Source organism: Adiantum capillus-veneris, chromosome 16, assembly GCF_014529385.1.
Source record: "Adiantum capillus-veneris isolate H3 chromosome 16, ASM1452938v2, whole genome shotgun sequence".
NCBI classification, from domain to species: Eukaryota; Viridiplantae; Streptophyta; class Polypodiopsida; order Polypodiales; family Pteridaceae; genus Adiantum; species Adiantum capillus-veneris.
Window position 1 is genome coordinate 48,684,675 of NC_140946.1, and position 16,129 is coordinate 48,700,803.

Here is a 16,129-nt window from a genome sequence, read left to right on the forward strand (position 1 = left end):
TCGTTGCACGTAAGGAATCTCACAATCTTGCTATTCAAGTTGCTGATGTGTCAACTTCTGCCACGTTTATTGTCCTAGGCCCCCTCCTCCAATTGTGACGACCAAGAATGGTTGTATAGTGGACCATTCCTGCAGAAGCTGCTCCCACCATGGCTGCTGGTCTCCACATGGTCACCCATATTACAAGGAATGGTCACTCGTCAAGGTCGTGGGGAGGGGGGCAACTGATCGCAGCCTTCCATCCCCTGTCCGTCACAGTCCAGGGGAGGGGGGCTGCAGATCGTGGCCCTCCATCTACAGGCGATTAAAATCCGTAACTTCCTACCTAAAGCAGCTCGATGACTGACACATCAACAGATGGAACACGTTCTTTTCAAAGGCCAATCATTGGCGCACACATCAACACCGCGTTACGTGGAAGGTCACTGTCAACTTCCGAAATCTGCCTGCAGTCGCTGTCAACATCGCGTAATCTGCCTGGGGTCGCTTTCTCTGCCCGTAATGCTCACACAGGTTGCTGTCGCTGGGCCCCCTCCCTTGGACTGTGATGGCCAGGAATGGTCGTTCAGTGACCATTCCCAGTTTAAATGAGGCTCCCGGCCTCCGCCGGTCGCCTTGATTAACACAGGGAATGGTCGTTAAACAGCCATTCCCTACACCGTCAAGGTCAGCAGTCAAGGGGCTGCTGATCCTGGCCGTCTATCTAGTTGACTTTATCAACCATAATGTATTGTGCAATCATTAGATGCTTGCCAAATCAGCATGCGTAATAATCTGCATGATATTGACCAATCAAGGCCTCCCCAATCAGCACACGGAATGTCAGCTGCTTTTGACACATCAACGATCAGAATATCAATGCACAGAATTTCTCCAGTGTCCTGCAATGAAACTCAGCCAACTCAGCATTCGGAATCCGTGTGCTCTGCAGGCCACTGAGTTGTGGTAGGTGTGACGTCATCATTTTGTGCAGACAAATTCCTTGTAAGTTCTTATGTTGTTTAGATAAGGTGCTTGAGAAGCTTCGCGGAAGAGCTGGTGACAAACTATCTTGTGAAGGATCCATCTTGCGACGAGCCTCTCTGGTTCCCTGCAAGCAGGCAGGTTCATCTACAGCCAAGTCAACGAATGATGAAGTGGCCCCCTGACTACCTACCTTGATGTCCTTGTCATCGCTTCAGAGACCTCCCCGTGAAAGTCTGCTCTGATCAGTGCACTCGGTTTTTCATTGCTGGCCCCCTTCCCCCCGACACTTGACGGCCGGGAATGGTCTGTCAGTGACCATTCCCTCGTAATCACTGCTCCCGCCATGGCTCCCAGCTCCCCGCCGGTCGCCATGCGGTCACAGTGATTGCGGGGAATGGTCACTGACGGACCATTCCCTACCCCATAAAATTGGCTAGATGGCAGAGGCCGGGGGCCATGGTGGAACTAGTTTCAAGGCCGTGGGGAGAGGGGGCCATTCCAGCACAGAATTGATAGTAAACAGAGGGTTGAGATCTGTAGTGCCCCAACCTGCGACCTTGATGGAGGGAGGAACCCAGTGTCCTTTCCCAAACACCTTGAGAGTCCATACTCATCATCAAGTTCAAAACCAAAACGGCCTTCTAAGGGAGCTGCCCAAATAGTAAGTTTTTGCACAAAAATAACCACCTGCATTTTTTATGATTTTAAATTTTCATTCACACACAACTTGACAGGTTCTCATTAGAGACTCTAGAAATTTTGATGCATTGAGCTTCCATACCAGGGAGAATTATTGATCATGAAATGCGATCATACACAGCTCTAGAGATCATCTGCTATTGAATTAGTGACTCCTTCAAAATTTGTACATCAGCCAAGATCTTGAGGCCATTAATGGTTCGAAAAATTCAAAAGTGTACTTTAACCAATTGAACTTTTTTGGTTACAACATCAAGGCCCCTCATCGATTAACTCTATTATAAGTATGGGAATAAAACCACTTGAACGTCACGACCTCAAGCAAATGTTTTTTTTCTCCGTGGAAAAAAAATTCTCTTTGAATAAATTTACATAAAATGCTCCCTTTAAGGCTGACTACAATGGAAGGGATTGTGGCAGTCATTCAGACACCATACAGGAGGATCAATTTGTGAATGTGTGTGTGAGATGATACAAGAACCACAGCAGCTTCTCATTGATGTATGCACCTCACGTCGTTCTCGAGAATCCTGTCCTGCTCTTCTTGTCGCTGCTAACAAGCAGTGTGTCAAATGCAGATAATTATCTACAAAAGGATTGTGGCATTCAAATCTTGTTCCAGCCTCCATCCTGGAGGGTACACCACTTCCGGTGCCTCGAAATGAAGATGCCATACCATGACCTTTGAGCAACCGCTAGGGAGTCCTTCCATTTGACTCTCATCCTCAACCACTTGCTCAATAAAGGTCGTTTCCTGCAGAGTCGCATCCAGTTTATCAGCAATCACAAACCAAAAATGTACATGGCCAAAAGTCACACATAAATTGATAATTGAGGATTGCATTTTGAAGCTGCACAACATTTGAAACAGAAAACCAGAGGCGTGCTGAAACTGCCCAGACAGACTATTATTTATATGATATCAAATTATATACACGCCTCACAGAATCGTACTTGTTATTCGTCTGACCATGTTTGTGATTTCTTTTTATAGAATTAGGGTTGTGGATCTTGAAAACTATCAAGGTGATTTCCATTACTAGAAAGTGTAGCATACATATCTAGATAAATCCACAAAAAGCACAGTCATAGATAAGTGTAGTATACATACCTGGACGAATCCACAAAAAGCCCAAATTCATTGATAAAGGGAAGTGCACCTTATATACTCACAGTAATCATCCAGAAAATAATGTTATATACCGACTACTATGGCCTCCCCTCTTAACAACATCAGTGCCCCAATAGTGGATGTAGAAGAACACTCTCTCTCTCTCTCTCTCTCTCTCTCTCTCTCTCTCTCTCTCAAGTGTGGTAGATTGGTTATGCCATTTCCCTCTTGACTAACAAGTCTTGAGTTCAACTCTCGTCGCGGATAGATCTTTGAGGTCTCTTGGGATAGTTTCCCACAACGTTAAAAATTCTCCTCTTCTCTCTCTCTCTCTCTCTCTCTCTCTCTCTCTCTCTCTCTCAAACTTCTTTAGAGTGGACACTGGGCAGCCAGAGGAGCAGCTACCACAGCAGAGCTCACATTCTCCTCACACCAAAGGCACGTTGATCGATCGACCGACCGAGCTAGGGAGATCTAGACGCCCACCACTACGGAGGACTACACGGCATTGACGGAGGCTGCATCAGAGGATTCGGATCACTTTGGCCCCACATACACGACGCCCGGTCACAGGCTACAGGGGCGCGAGCTCCCACCACCGACAGATCGAGGAGATCCGAGCCCGGGAGCGCCGTGCCACTGAGGAGCGAGTAGCTCAGATGAGGGCCGACCCGACAGCTTTCATCCGGGTAGCCTTGGCACCAGCCCCGCCCATGTACCACATCTTACATCCCCCCATTTGTACAGGATGGAGCTAGATAGCTTGATGCATTCTCATGATTGTACTACCTTGAGCATATAGACATGCATATACCCCTAGAGATAGAGCTCCATCCCTCCTCAGATACTCCACTTCCTACATTCAGTTCAGTTTTGTTTCATTTGTCTTTCCGATAGACGGATGACATACACACCATGTACATTTGATTTGTCTCATAGGCCGATTTCGGCCTGACATAGACGTTAAAAATCTTTCTTTCTTTCTTTCTTTCTTTCTTTCTTTCTTTCTCTCTCTCTCTCTCATCGACACAAAGACCTGCGTACTCGGTTTCTGTCGTTAATATTGAAATGAGGGGCAGACTAAGACATTATGAAGCTAGCACTAAATATCAGATAGAAATGATTAATACAATGATATAAGGATTAGAAAGCATCCGCATAACTAAACGCATAACAACCAAAAGCATCCATGGAATACTTAGGCAAGCGTACGCACCACAGTTTAGGACACCAGAACATCAAGTTTCATTTAGGCAAAACACAGTAAAGGATTTCAAAAAGTCGTTGCTCCTTTCCCACAGCATTTTTCCTAATTCATGGGATTTTTGTCATTCCCCTAGGGATGCACCGTGGACTCAGAAGCCTACCGCTTAAAGAAGCCTTAAACAGGAAAAAATCGCATAAAATTAGTTGATAGGGCAACACAGAAGATAGAAAGAACTCACACAATACCAATTGGTTGTAGACGAAAATTCACAATGTGAAGTCTACAAGTCCGCTATACAACTAAACACTATACACTATTCATCTATACCTAGATGAATCCAGGATAAGCCCCAATTCTCCTTCAAAGAAAGTGCAAGGTATCAACTTGTGGGAGTCATCCACAAGTCAATATAACCATCGGTCCATTATGCACAGTATTGACTATATACTAAGACATCCCCACTAACATCGTCAGCGCCCAATAGGGGGTGTAGAACTAGGTACTATAATATGCTCCCACACATTCATACCACGCAAAAACACGAGCATACATCAATACAAAGATCTGTCTACCGAGTTTCTATCATAACTCTAAAGATAAGGGGCACACTCGGCCATAATAAAGTCCAGCACTAAAAGAAGCATTAATTAGAAAAAATTAGCACAAACATAAGTTAGTTGATGCGGGCATGTGCACCACAAAAGATAGAAAGAATAACACGATATAATTGGTCGTAATTTGGACGAAAACCTCACAATGTCCCCCATTTTGTGCTTTGGAGAGGTCTTAGCAATTGGAGATCTCCAATGCCAGATCGCAAATGCACAATCACAAGGTCATCTGCATATATGACAAGTATGAAATACATAGCAATAAGGTGTTGTGCTTGGTTGCAATCTTTTGTTCTTATGGGAGCGGGAAAGAGTGAAGAATTCCCTTTGAATAGTTTTTTTTCTGCAAGAAGAAAGCTCCTTGAGATGCAAGTGATTCTGCTATCTCTGGGTGGAAACATCCTCTCTGCAAAGCAAGGCACTGTTGTCTCTGTCTATCCCTCCTCTTAGAAATTGGAATCCCTCAAGCAGCTGGTGGAAAGGCTCCTTTGGTGCTTCAGCACTCCTGCCCAATTGAGAGAGAAGAAAAAGGCCCGCAAGAATCAGCTCCTCTGGACACGCCTCTGACAATGAAGCAAATTGAAAAATTTTCCACCCCCAAAATTTGACCAATGCCTTGAGCCAGCGTGAGCTCCGACCAAGAGCAGAACCGAAATCGTCCTCAATTCCAGTTGGCCAGCAAACCCAAGGAACCCAAGTCCACCCGAGTTGCCCAAGTGGCCAAGGGACCGACTATCCACACAGAAACTAGTTTGGGCTTTGAGCTCAAGACCACCCCCCAAGAATGGGAAACATGGCTTGACCATGAGGCCAAAAGGGCTTTCTGTGAGTGGAAGTGCAACAAAGGGTTGACAAAAACACAAATTGTATATTGGCTAAAAATCTGAGTACACCTCGATGAGCGCCCCCGGTAAGAGATCCAACGAGATCGGTTGTAGTCAGATAGCAACCACCGCTGCAGGAAGATGAGGAGACGCTGAATATCACCATTGGCAGTCAGCAATACAACCACAGTGAGGATCTGCAACAAAATGCAGCAAGCCAGCACCTGTAGGGGTGGCCTTGATGATGACATATTGCAAATCCAGCTAGGGCAGAGCAAACAAGTATAGCCTTGCAAAAAAACGCAAGCGAAAGTTGCTGATGGGCTGAAACACCCAACTGCACAATGGCTATGCAAAACCGCATATTTGACGCTGTTTTTATTAAACAGCAGATTTGGTGCCATTTCTCGTGGCTCCGATAAAAAAGCTGCAAGTAGAAGTGAGATCACACGTAGACAGGTGCAAAAAACACAGTTTTTTCGCGACAACAGCCCTCAAAACTGAGGGTAAATGCAAAAATGTAGCAAATTGGAACAAGTTACCAGGATAAACTCTCTCACCGTAGCCTCCCAAAGTGCAATCCCTTTTTCTACCAGGTTTCATGTTTAAACATGATAGTTTCTTTTGTATGCTCCTTGAGCTACCCCAAGCCTCTCTAAAGACCCGGACGGCAAAAACAACCCCTCTATCTTCAAGCAACAATAAAGAAGACAATGCCCTCAGTTGCAACTTGCTATTAAAAGTTGTGCACCCTTTTGAGACATTCCAAGCTTATTGGGCTACTGATTGAGCTACTTGAAGTCTATTGGGTTACCAATATTAGAATATCTATTTGCTTAAAATAAATATTCTTCAAGAATTTGATGTATAAAAAAATCATGCATATATGAGCCTCTAATCCTCATCAATGGCATCTTCCATATGATCATCGTAAGATCTCTAAGTGGTTGTCGACATCCTTGCTCCAATACCATTAGGAATGAAGAGGGGAGAGCAAAGACAAAACATTGAGAGAGAGAGAGAGAGAGAGAGAGAAGAAGAAGAAGAAGAAGAAGAAGAGAGTTTTAACGTCGTAGAAAACTATCCCAAGAGACCTTAAAGATCTAGCCGACGAGGGGGGGGGGGAGAGAGAGAGAGTAGGGTCCTAGGGGGAGCGACCTCCACGTGGTGGGCCCTCAACACAAATGGATTGATTTTCACTGTGATGAAAAGGTCCCCACCTTAAGCAACCACCGCACTTCCGGCTGCGGTGGCCGCTTAACGTTTACAGAGTTTTACTTGGCCTGCTTCTCCAGATGTCTTCAGTCTTGATTGAAAACCTTTACCCCTCAACACATGCTCCTATTTGCTGCCCAAACATGTGAGCATTAGGTTGCATCCTCGGCCTACCCCGCGCAATGTAGGAAACCACTTGGAGGGGCTCCCCGGTCCTGCATCAGCCACGCCTGTAGCGAACTCTGCAAGCACAAGGCCCTAGTAACGCCCGACGGGCTAGCCCTTGCCATTGCAAATGTTCCTTGTCCTTTTCACAGTAGGTTTTTTATTTGCATTAGAGGAGTTCGCTCTAGGTGGAAGTACCTATCTTTCAGAGGCTACTGTCATCCTCTCTCCACTTAGCTTGCCAGGGCACCTTTTACCCTCATTAGGAGAGGTTTTTACCATGGCTTTCAATATTTACAGATTCCATGTGGCTAGTTATTTCCATTTTTTACAATTTCCATGTTATTGCCTTCGGACCTGTTTTGTAATCAGTGATGTACTTGCCCTCAGAATTGGCACCATTTGGGCGTTCTGGCATCTTTTCAAGTAATAGAAATCAGCCTCCTTTGTTGTCCACCATGAGAGAGAGAGAGAGAGAGAGAGAGAGAGAGAGAGAGAGAGAGAGAGAGAGACTAATCAAAAGTGCATAGTGTGGAGAGCAGCATGCAAGTCTTTTTTTTTGTGAGGGGGAAGGGAGTCATCATTATACTAATAAAGTGACCTAGAGCTCTACAAATAGGGAGGTCATAATAAAGCTACCACATAATCAAAATAATAAGAAGTGGCATAAAAGCTAATAAACGTGTCACTCATCTAAAAATGGGGCAACTGGACCAATAAACGGACCAGTTGACTAAATTAAGGCTTAAATGCATATGCAAGGCAAATTTGGCCTACAACCATGAGATGCAACCTAGAATGCTTGGCATCTCTCCAATAGACTTTGTTATTGGTGACTAAACTTGGTAGATCCCTTCGTCATTCTTTGAAGCTCCCAAATCCCCTGGACTTGTTCAGTACTCAAGATTTGAGAGAACGTGTTAAAGTTTTAAAATCCATCTCCTTAGTTTTCTAACTTGATCTAGGGGGACGGTTTTTTCAATAAAACCCTAAATAGTTGTTTCTTCATCTTGTTTCGTCTTTATTTAGAGACGTTTCAAGTGTTTTCCGCTTTGTTTCATTTCAAAAAGGACAATACGGATGTCCGTGTTATATGAGTAGGGCTGCCATAATCTCCATGAGACACAAAAACAAAACTACAATAACCTAAGGCAGGTAGAGGAAAAAACCCTAATTTGAAAGCTCCCAAGGGACTTGAAAAATGCCAAAGCCTAAAGAACGAGAAAAGCATAGATGTAGAAAAAAGAGAACTAAATCCATGCGCTTCGGATGTACACCTATCTACTTGCGATTCTGCACTTCATCAAATGTGTGATGGCAGTACACATTCCTTTCATCACATGTGTCTTTTGACCTACTGTGTCTCATAATTTGCAGGACTAAAATGTACAAAACCCCAAGTCTACCAAAACAAACTTCTTTGAACATCCATAACTTGTATACTGGACTTTCTCTATCTGTTTACATTGTGAGAAAATATCCAAAACTAGTAGATCTATGTATTTTGGCATTTGGAGGCACACCACACAAAACCTCTAAGCAACTTCAAAGGTAATCTAGTGTCAGGTGCAGCCGAATTGAAATGGTGAAGATTTAAATTTCACACTTCCACAAATCCTTTGCTTTTTTTCCTTACGTTAATGATTCCTTTTAACTTGAATGGTGATTCTTTACGTTTCCCTCAAGAGAGGGAATGAGAGAGTACGGTACAGATGTGTAGAGAGAGAGAGAGAGAGAGAGAGAGGATAATGATACCCAATGGATCCAAACCAACCCTCTCAAGGCCCCCCCACACCGTTGCCGATGGGGAATGGAATGTACACACATGCAATACCTCAAGTGCAAACTCCACTGACTCGAATGGGGAATGTCGCGCACCTTTGGATATTTCTCAATGTGGGATTGTGGATGGCCACCAAGGGGTAGATTTGGGGCTGAATTGCGCTCCCAATGTGAGAGGAATGAAGGGCTGAAGCTGGCTGCAAAAACGCAGATCTGGCAAGCAAAACGCAGCAGATTTATCACGTAAAGCAGGGCTGAAAACGCAGATCTCGACGATGCTGATGGCGGACAGCAATGGGATCACTTGATGACGGCGAGAAAATGGCAAAGGTGAGGCTCGATGGGCTGCCGAAGTACCGGACCGCAAAGAAGATGCTAGCAATGGGCGATACCGTGCACTTCCGGCGACAAAAAGGCTGAAAACTTAAAGTGCTGGCTGATATACTGACAACTGCATGTCATTTCTATCCATCATAGTAGTGAGCATGCAATACCTCAAGTGCAGACTTTACTGATTCGAATGGAAAATGTTGCCGCAGCAACTCCTCAAGACGAGGCACCTCAGGACAAATTTGATGCACCTTTTAATCCTGCTCGATGTGGGATTGCAGATGGCCGCCAAGGGGTAGACCTAGGGCTGAATTACGCTCCTAATGTGAAGAAAAACCCCTAATCTAAAATTCCCCAAGAGACTTGAAAAACATCAAAGCCTAGAATAGAACAAAACATGAAGGTAGAGAAAAGAGAGCTATATCCGTGAGCTTCAGAAAATGTGCATGCATCTATCTATTGGTACTTTCTAGAACGCGGGATAGTGGTACTCAATTCTTTTTATCACATGTGTCATTGAACCTAGTGTGTCTAATAATCTGCAAGACCAAAATGTACAAAACCCTAAAGACTATCCAATCAGACTTCTTAAAAAACTCCATGACCTGCATATTGACATTTACTATTGCTTAAAAGCGTAAGCACGTCTCTAAAACCAGTAGACCCGAATATTTAGCGCTATGAAGCACAACACACGACTTCTAAGGTGATACAAATTGCAAGTTTGAGAAAATTGGCAAAAAACAGCACCCATTTCTTGACATAGTGTGTGTTTGAAAATCTTTTCAAAGCATAGTGTTGAAGGTGGAATCCATAGCCCAAAACAATGCCAAAACTCATTTGCCTTCTTGAGATCCCAATAAAGGATATTAAACAGACTTCCGAATAATTGTTCATACTCTTCTATACAGACAACAAACTACACATTCGGTAAACGAAAAAGCATTTGGTATAAAAGAGGTTGGTAATAGAAAATCATAGAACAAAATACTACAAACCTGAAACCCTTCCTTGATAGTGTCAAGTTGCCGGATAGGCTCTACTGTTGGCCTCCGCCAACGTGCTGGATCCCAAGTAATTGTGCTGTTGAATGCAAAACCAGACATGTCAACATGAAATCTCCTCAACCTTTTGCTCTTTTCATTTGTGTGCCAACCAATAACAGTATGCCCATCACAAACGGGGCCTTCCAATATTGTTTTTGATTTGCCAGCTGTTAGCATAGCTACTGGCCAAGTCCCAAATCGCCTACAATGATTAGGCAACCATACGCAATTAGCTAGCCTTCTTCAAATATGTTCTAGGTTAGACACAAACTAATCAAATCAGAAAAGTTATCAGCAAAGCATATGACTTGTTCTTTGAAACAATATTATATTATGTAGGAAAATTCCTAAATGACTGCCAAGTTACAAGTTCCTCAATCAATCCCAGCTGCATACGTGAGACTTAAAGCAACCAAGTCTTGAAAATCATGTTACCTACCCTATTCTCTCATACATACACCTCTTAACTAAATCTTTTCTTACTCGAAATAGGCTAGAGAAACTGATCAAAAAAACCTGAGTGTTATAATCTCTTATAATCGTCAGGACAGTCTACTGAATGCTATCTAAATGACAAGATTACTGTGCCCCTTTTCAAGAGCACATTTCCGTGCCAGAATGCAGAGAAGATGTAATGCCATATTCCCACACTCTTCTCCTGAAAACCTTCTTCCTTATGTCTCTGGTGCAAGAACACTTTGCAATTAAAGCTAAAGGCTGGTCAAGACTCAAGGCAAACGATATCCTCAGATTCAAAATGCTAGGTCTGCTAATGAATTCATGCCCTCCAAATCAAAGATCATTCCTAAAACTCTACAAACTTGGCAGCCAAATAACTCAATGATGCAAGCAGGCACTAACATTAACAGGAGGCATTTGTGAGGCATTAAATCTAAGGATCAATCTTAAGGTGAGGTAGAATAATATTCAAGATTTAAAAAAATGAAAGCATTCTTATTTGAAGAGGATAATGCTTCCTATTAACGTACTTGATCAGCCTCATTTGCTCGAACAGTTCCAATGTGTATACATTGTCATCATCAGCAAAATAGACAATACCATCAAGTTGATGCTGTTCAATGTGTTCTAGAGCAGTATTTCTTTGATGAACTCCACGATCTTTGACATCCGTCATATTCTTCTTGCACACGAGATGCCGATACATTACTCCAGTTTTTCGAAGAAGAGTGGCAGTTTCAATAGACTGAGTTGACATCTCTACTACAAGCCACAACAGTGGAGGTGGAACGAGCTTCAAGGTGTGGGATAGCCTGGTCAAATATAAGGCCTGAAGAGGTCTGTTGTACGTTGGAGTAACCACTATCAAAAGCTTGCCAAAAGTAGGATCCGACAATTGGCTGCCAGCTACAACCTGTGAGGGCAATGTAGAAGCAAACTTTGCATGTTCAGTACCATTCACTGTAACAACATCTGCCTTTATAGCTCCCACTTGACTTTCTCTGTCTGGTATGTTGCTCAGTTCAAGAGAAAACTCTTGCTCTCCCATCTCTGATTTATATCGTGATGAGCTTGGTGAAGAGAAAGGCATTAAACCAACCAGGAACCCCAAAAAGAAGCATAGCATGACCGGAAGAAAGGGCTTTTTCCATATACTGCCCTTGAGCTTTGATCTGTCATATGCTTCCCTTTTGTGCAATAGCTTTAACCACGACCAAGGCGAGCAGTTCTTGTCATTTGTAGTGGACAGATCTGTCGTGGCAACGGGTGAGGTTGTAGCTGGGAAGGCTGTATTCGTGACTGGAACAGCCACTGTAGGTACATGATTGGAGATGGGAAGAGCACTTCCATTCGGCAGAGACGGATCATGAACTGACGGTGACAAACTCCTCCTGAGTGAAATCATTCCTTCCCACGAAGCTTAGATTAACTGATATTTCTTTTAGATCAACACACCAAGCAGCTTCCACGACTGTCCTTGAATTCTCTTCTGCAAACAAGAAAGGGAAAGACTTACATAAAGTTTCACCATTTCAGATACAAAATGGTATCCGACAGATGACAAGTAAAAAACAGACAATGTGGTGCATAAAGTGTTGGTTTGCAATGGGATCGACAACTCTGTGAAATGATATAGAGCGCCATACCTTCTATGCAAAAATGCTGGTTCGATTAGGCCGACATCCAAGAACCATCGAGTAAGGTCCCGCTGAAGAAAGGCTAACGCAATTCAAAACCAAGCTTCCATTGCAAAAAATTTGCAGGTGTGGACACTGTGGAGGCTTTCCGCAAAAATAGAGAGATGTCGGACATCCGACGGGACAAAGCGAGGGGGAAGAACAGAAAACTAGAATCCACTACATCAGACTGAAGCTTTCATAGCCAGGCATCAGGTAATGTACCGTGGAGACCGTTAAGGGACTGGCGACAATGGAGGAGCACCATTATGACTTCGGCAGAAAACGCCAAGGCTCTGCAAAGCAGAGGTATTTGAGCAAGAGAACATGAGATAAGAAGAAGAGGAAGCGTTAATTCCGCGAGTTTCCGAGCGGGCAGAGAGGCACCATTTGACGAAATCGCAGAGATCGAGCTGCAACGAGGGACGAGGAGGCTTGCGCTCACAGTCAAAAATGCTGCTCACTCTCCATTTTGATCTCCAAACCTTCAAACCAAAAATTTTGTTGGGCTTTCACACCTTCCCGCTCGGCGGGTCCGATCCCGGTCCGGTTGATAGCACTTCCAAGTCAAGGTCCGTTCACACCTACTGATTGGTTGAGTGAATGGACTTTTCATCTATTTGGATTTCACGTTTCACCTTTCCTATTGCATCCAATTTGACTTATCGTATTGATACTTGTAAAATAATGCTCACTATTTCATGTGTGTTGTGTGTGTATATGTGTGGGAGAAAGAGAGAGAGTGTGTATGTATGTGTGGGAGAGATAAAAATAAGTCAAGTGTTGCACATATATGGAGAGAACACCAAACATGATAATTTGGACCAAACAAGTATCGAATCTTTAAATTTTTGCTTCCATGAATCCATGCACATATATGTCTTTATGCTTATATTTAGTAATTTAGTTGTTTATCTAGAAGGATGATATCATAAAAAAGAAATGTCGATGAGCCAAAAATTGTTATCAAACCTATCCCCAAACAAAGTTATGTGGTGAAAATGCAAGTTTGAGGGTTGAGATGTAATTCTCCCTTTCGAAGCTTAAGCTATGATATTGGGGGGAATGGCAATGCGGAGCTTTGAAAATGCCAAAAGAGTTTCAAAGCATTCAATAATTGCTAGGATATATCTTTAGATTTCAACTTACTTTCTCCATACCAAAAGCGCCTAGAAATAATCTTTTTCTTGGTCATGGAAAGTGGTGAAAGGAAGCAAATAGACACAAATGCTGCCTTATTTCAAACTAGAGAAGGGGATGGGATTTGCTTATGGACATAAAAATGGGCCATCTCTCTTCCCTTCTCATGTACACGGGTGCCTACGCGGCTGGTCTTCTCTCTCAAAGCTCTTTTCGCCTACGGCTACCTTTTATGCACAACAATTGCATTCTACTCTAGTTATGATGGCAACCAGGCTTAATGGAAGCTAACAAGTAACTTTTTGCATTGCCCCAGATAGAATAAAGAATTCTCTATCTTTTATCTATCTCCCATTTCCACTCCTTGCACGGCTCCAAAATTTCATAGCCTTGAGTCCTTTTGAGGAGGCACTTTATAGTGCTTTGAAGCAACATATTTTGAGCTTCAAAATTGACCATGCAGTTCTTAGCCACATTTCTCATGGGAGCTCTACATGTTGTATGCTTTTAAGCTTTCTATGAGCAATTTGAGGGGGGGTGTGCCTCATGAGATTTGGCCCCCAATACTAAGTAAATATGTTAGATTTCTACTTTCTTGATAATAAACCTCCTTGATTTCTAGTATTACTTCCTTTTTAGTGCTCAATAATATAGAAAGTCGGTACGTTGGAAGTTAAACTAATATCAGAGTCTATGCAACAACCAAGAGCAAGGAAAACCTACAAAGCATTTGCAGTTACATACAAATAAGCAATCAAATTCATATACCTTGATAGTCATGTGCTATAAGCTAACACTCGAGGACATGAGCGGAGGCACAGAGAGAGAGAGAGAGAGAGAGAGAGAGAGAGAGAGAGAGAGAGAGAGAGAGAGACATGCACACGTCATAGACTAGAGTGCTATACATGCAAGCAAGAGACAAGAAGAGAGGTGAAGCAAGAGATGAGAGACAATCCAGTACTAATGCAAACTCTACTCCCCCCACATGGTGCATCATGTTAGGTTGTTGACCATGTAGGACAGACGCCTGTCGCACATCACTAACTTATCTCCGCTGACCTTTAATTGTATATATATACAATTTATGATCCACATACAAACTAATGCACTATCGTGTGCTACTAAGAAGAAGAGGGTTGCTCTCCCTATGTGTCATATGATCTCTCTCTCTCTCTCTCTCTCTCTCTCTCTCTCTCTCTCTCTCTCTCTCTCTCTCTCTCTCTCTCTCTCTCTCTCTCTCTCTCTCTCTGGCTTGCACGTATCTAACTCCACCCTTTCTCTTCCCTTGAGTCTAGCATTAAAGTCAATTGGTGGCTAGTGAGAGAGCTTCATCATCATGAGTGCTTCATACATTGTTTGGAGCTGATTTGCAGCCGCCCTTGAGTGCTTATGAAGGAGAGTATTCAGTTGGAGTGTTATCCTTTGGTTGCACACACATCGAAGTGCATTCAAGTGTGCTTACAATAGGATTTGGAGCAAGAACTTTGCAGCAGCCATATATGGGAGTGTGGAGCTGAGACCTTCGGTTTCTATTTAGCTTTTTTAGGAGTTAATTTTGTTGAGATTTGGGATTATTTTACTATGGTTATTCAGCCCAATGTGTGGCATATTAGCATAAACAAGTTTCCTTACGTGCATTTTTTGGCTTGAAAAACACATTTTTGGCCATATCTTCCTCATATGGACTCAAATCTACACAACCCGAGTCTTTTTTAGGGTTTTGGAATGTTCTGGTGGTCTCCATTTTACCTAATTTTGATTACAAAATTTGCAACAATGTGGATGGCATCAGCATCCTCACACACAAACACAGATTTTGTGAGTTTTGTGCACACAGGTCGTGACACAACACAAGTGTTTTTGAACAATGGCTCAATGTATGTAATGTGGGTTATACATGCTCTATGTGAGAGTGGTCTGGTTTTTGACTACAACACAACAGGTTACAGATATAAGTGTTACTTGCCCACTACAAGTAGTTGGATACCATTGCAAGTAGTTGGATACATGTACAAGTTCTAGAGAGAATTTTCCTTGAGATCTTTTTGTGATATGCCATATACGTTTGGTATCTATGTTTACAGTGTGATTAGCTCTATCATTGAGAGCAAGTAGTAGTTGTTGACCAGCTTTTGGTCTACTCCCGGATTGCATTTCTAATGGGAGTTACAATTATTGCTTGCACTCTGATTGGCGCTTGTTTGAGCACACATCCTGATTATTGTAGAGATTATCATATGTATGCTTGATGGGGATACTCCCTTTCTATGCATTTGTCAAGCCATCTTGGTTAGTACGATAGTCACGGCCATTTCTAAGACTTGGTCCAAAAGATAGTCACTTATGAGGCTTGACTATAGTCGAGTCATTGCTTAGCCTTTTGTGAGGGTTGTGCATGAGGCTTTTTGAAGCCGAACACTCGGGGTCGGGTTACCCAATGCAAGGTGGATTAGGTTGTTGGAGATCCCCACTATCATATCCTCCTCATAGGCCATGTATAGAGAGGATTCGTTCTTTGACGTCGTGTTGGTAGTCATTTGTTAGTTTGACAGTGTGCACAAAGAGATTGCTACTTTCCAGTTTATGCCTATTGCTCAGAGAGCATTTCTATGCGTTTTTGGTATATGCATATTGCACTTTGACAGACATTTTGGTTGAGATTTTCTCCCAAATTCAAACAGGAATTTACCAAAATGCCCAAAATTATGTGCTATAATTTTTACTCTTATGGCGTATTCTAAGGACAGGGATGTTTATGACATCAAGAAGTTTGATGGGACAAACTTTGAGCTTTGGAAAGAGCAGATGCAGGATGTCTTAGTGCAAACTTCCCATTATGTATGCTATAAGGTCTGAAGAGATGAACATGACTCGGTTTCAATGGGAAGAATTAGATGC

General features: G+C 42.9%; 1 protein-coding gene across 1 annotated transcript; it reads right to left on the minus strand.

Moving 5' to 3' along the window:
* Positions 1–1,789: 1,789 nt before the first annotated feature.
* IRX9-L (Nucleotide-diphospho-sugar transferases superfamily protein) lies at positions 1,790–12,568 on the minus strand. Its single transcript, XM_086484949.1, has 4 exons — positions 12,062–12,568; positions 10,946–11,904; positions 9,909–10,158; positions 1,790–2,419 (listed from the first exon to the last, which is right to left on the minus strand). The coding sequence occupies exons 2-4, from the start codon at positions 11,818–11,820 to the stop codon at positions 2,252–2,254; spliced, it is 1,293 nt and encodes a 430-aa protein (XP_086341075.1). The 5' UTR covers positions 11,821–11,904; positions 12,062–12,568; the 3' UTR covers positions 1,790–2,251.
* Positions 12,569–16,129: the final 3,561 nt, after the last annotated feature.

Coding starts and splice junctions, on each gene's coding strand:
- IRX9-L (XM_086484949.1), bottom strand. CDS start 11,820: ATGATTTCACTCAGGAGGAGTTTGTCACCGTCAGTTCATGATCCGTCT. Junction 10,159..10,945: donor GAGCAAATGAGGCTGATCAA/GTACGTTAATAG, acceptor TAATCATTGTAG/GCGATTTGGGACTTGGCCAG. Junction 2,420..9,908: donor CTATCAAGGAAGGGTTTCAG/GTTTGTAGTATT, acceptor GCGACTCTGCAG/GAAACGACCTTTATTGAGCA.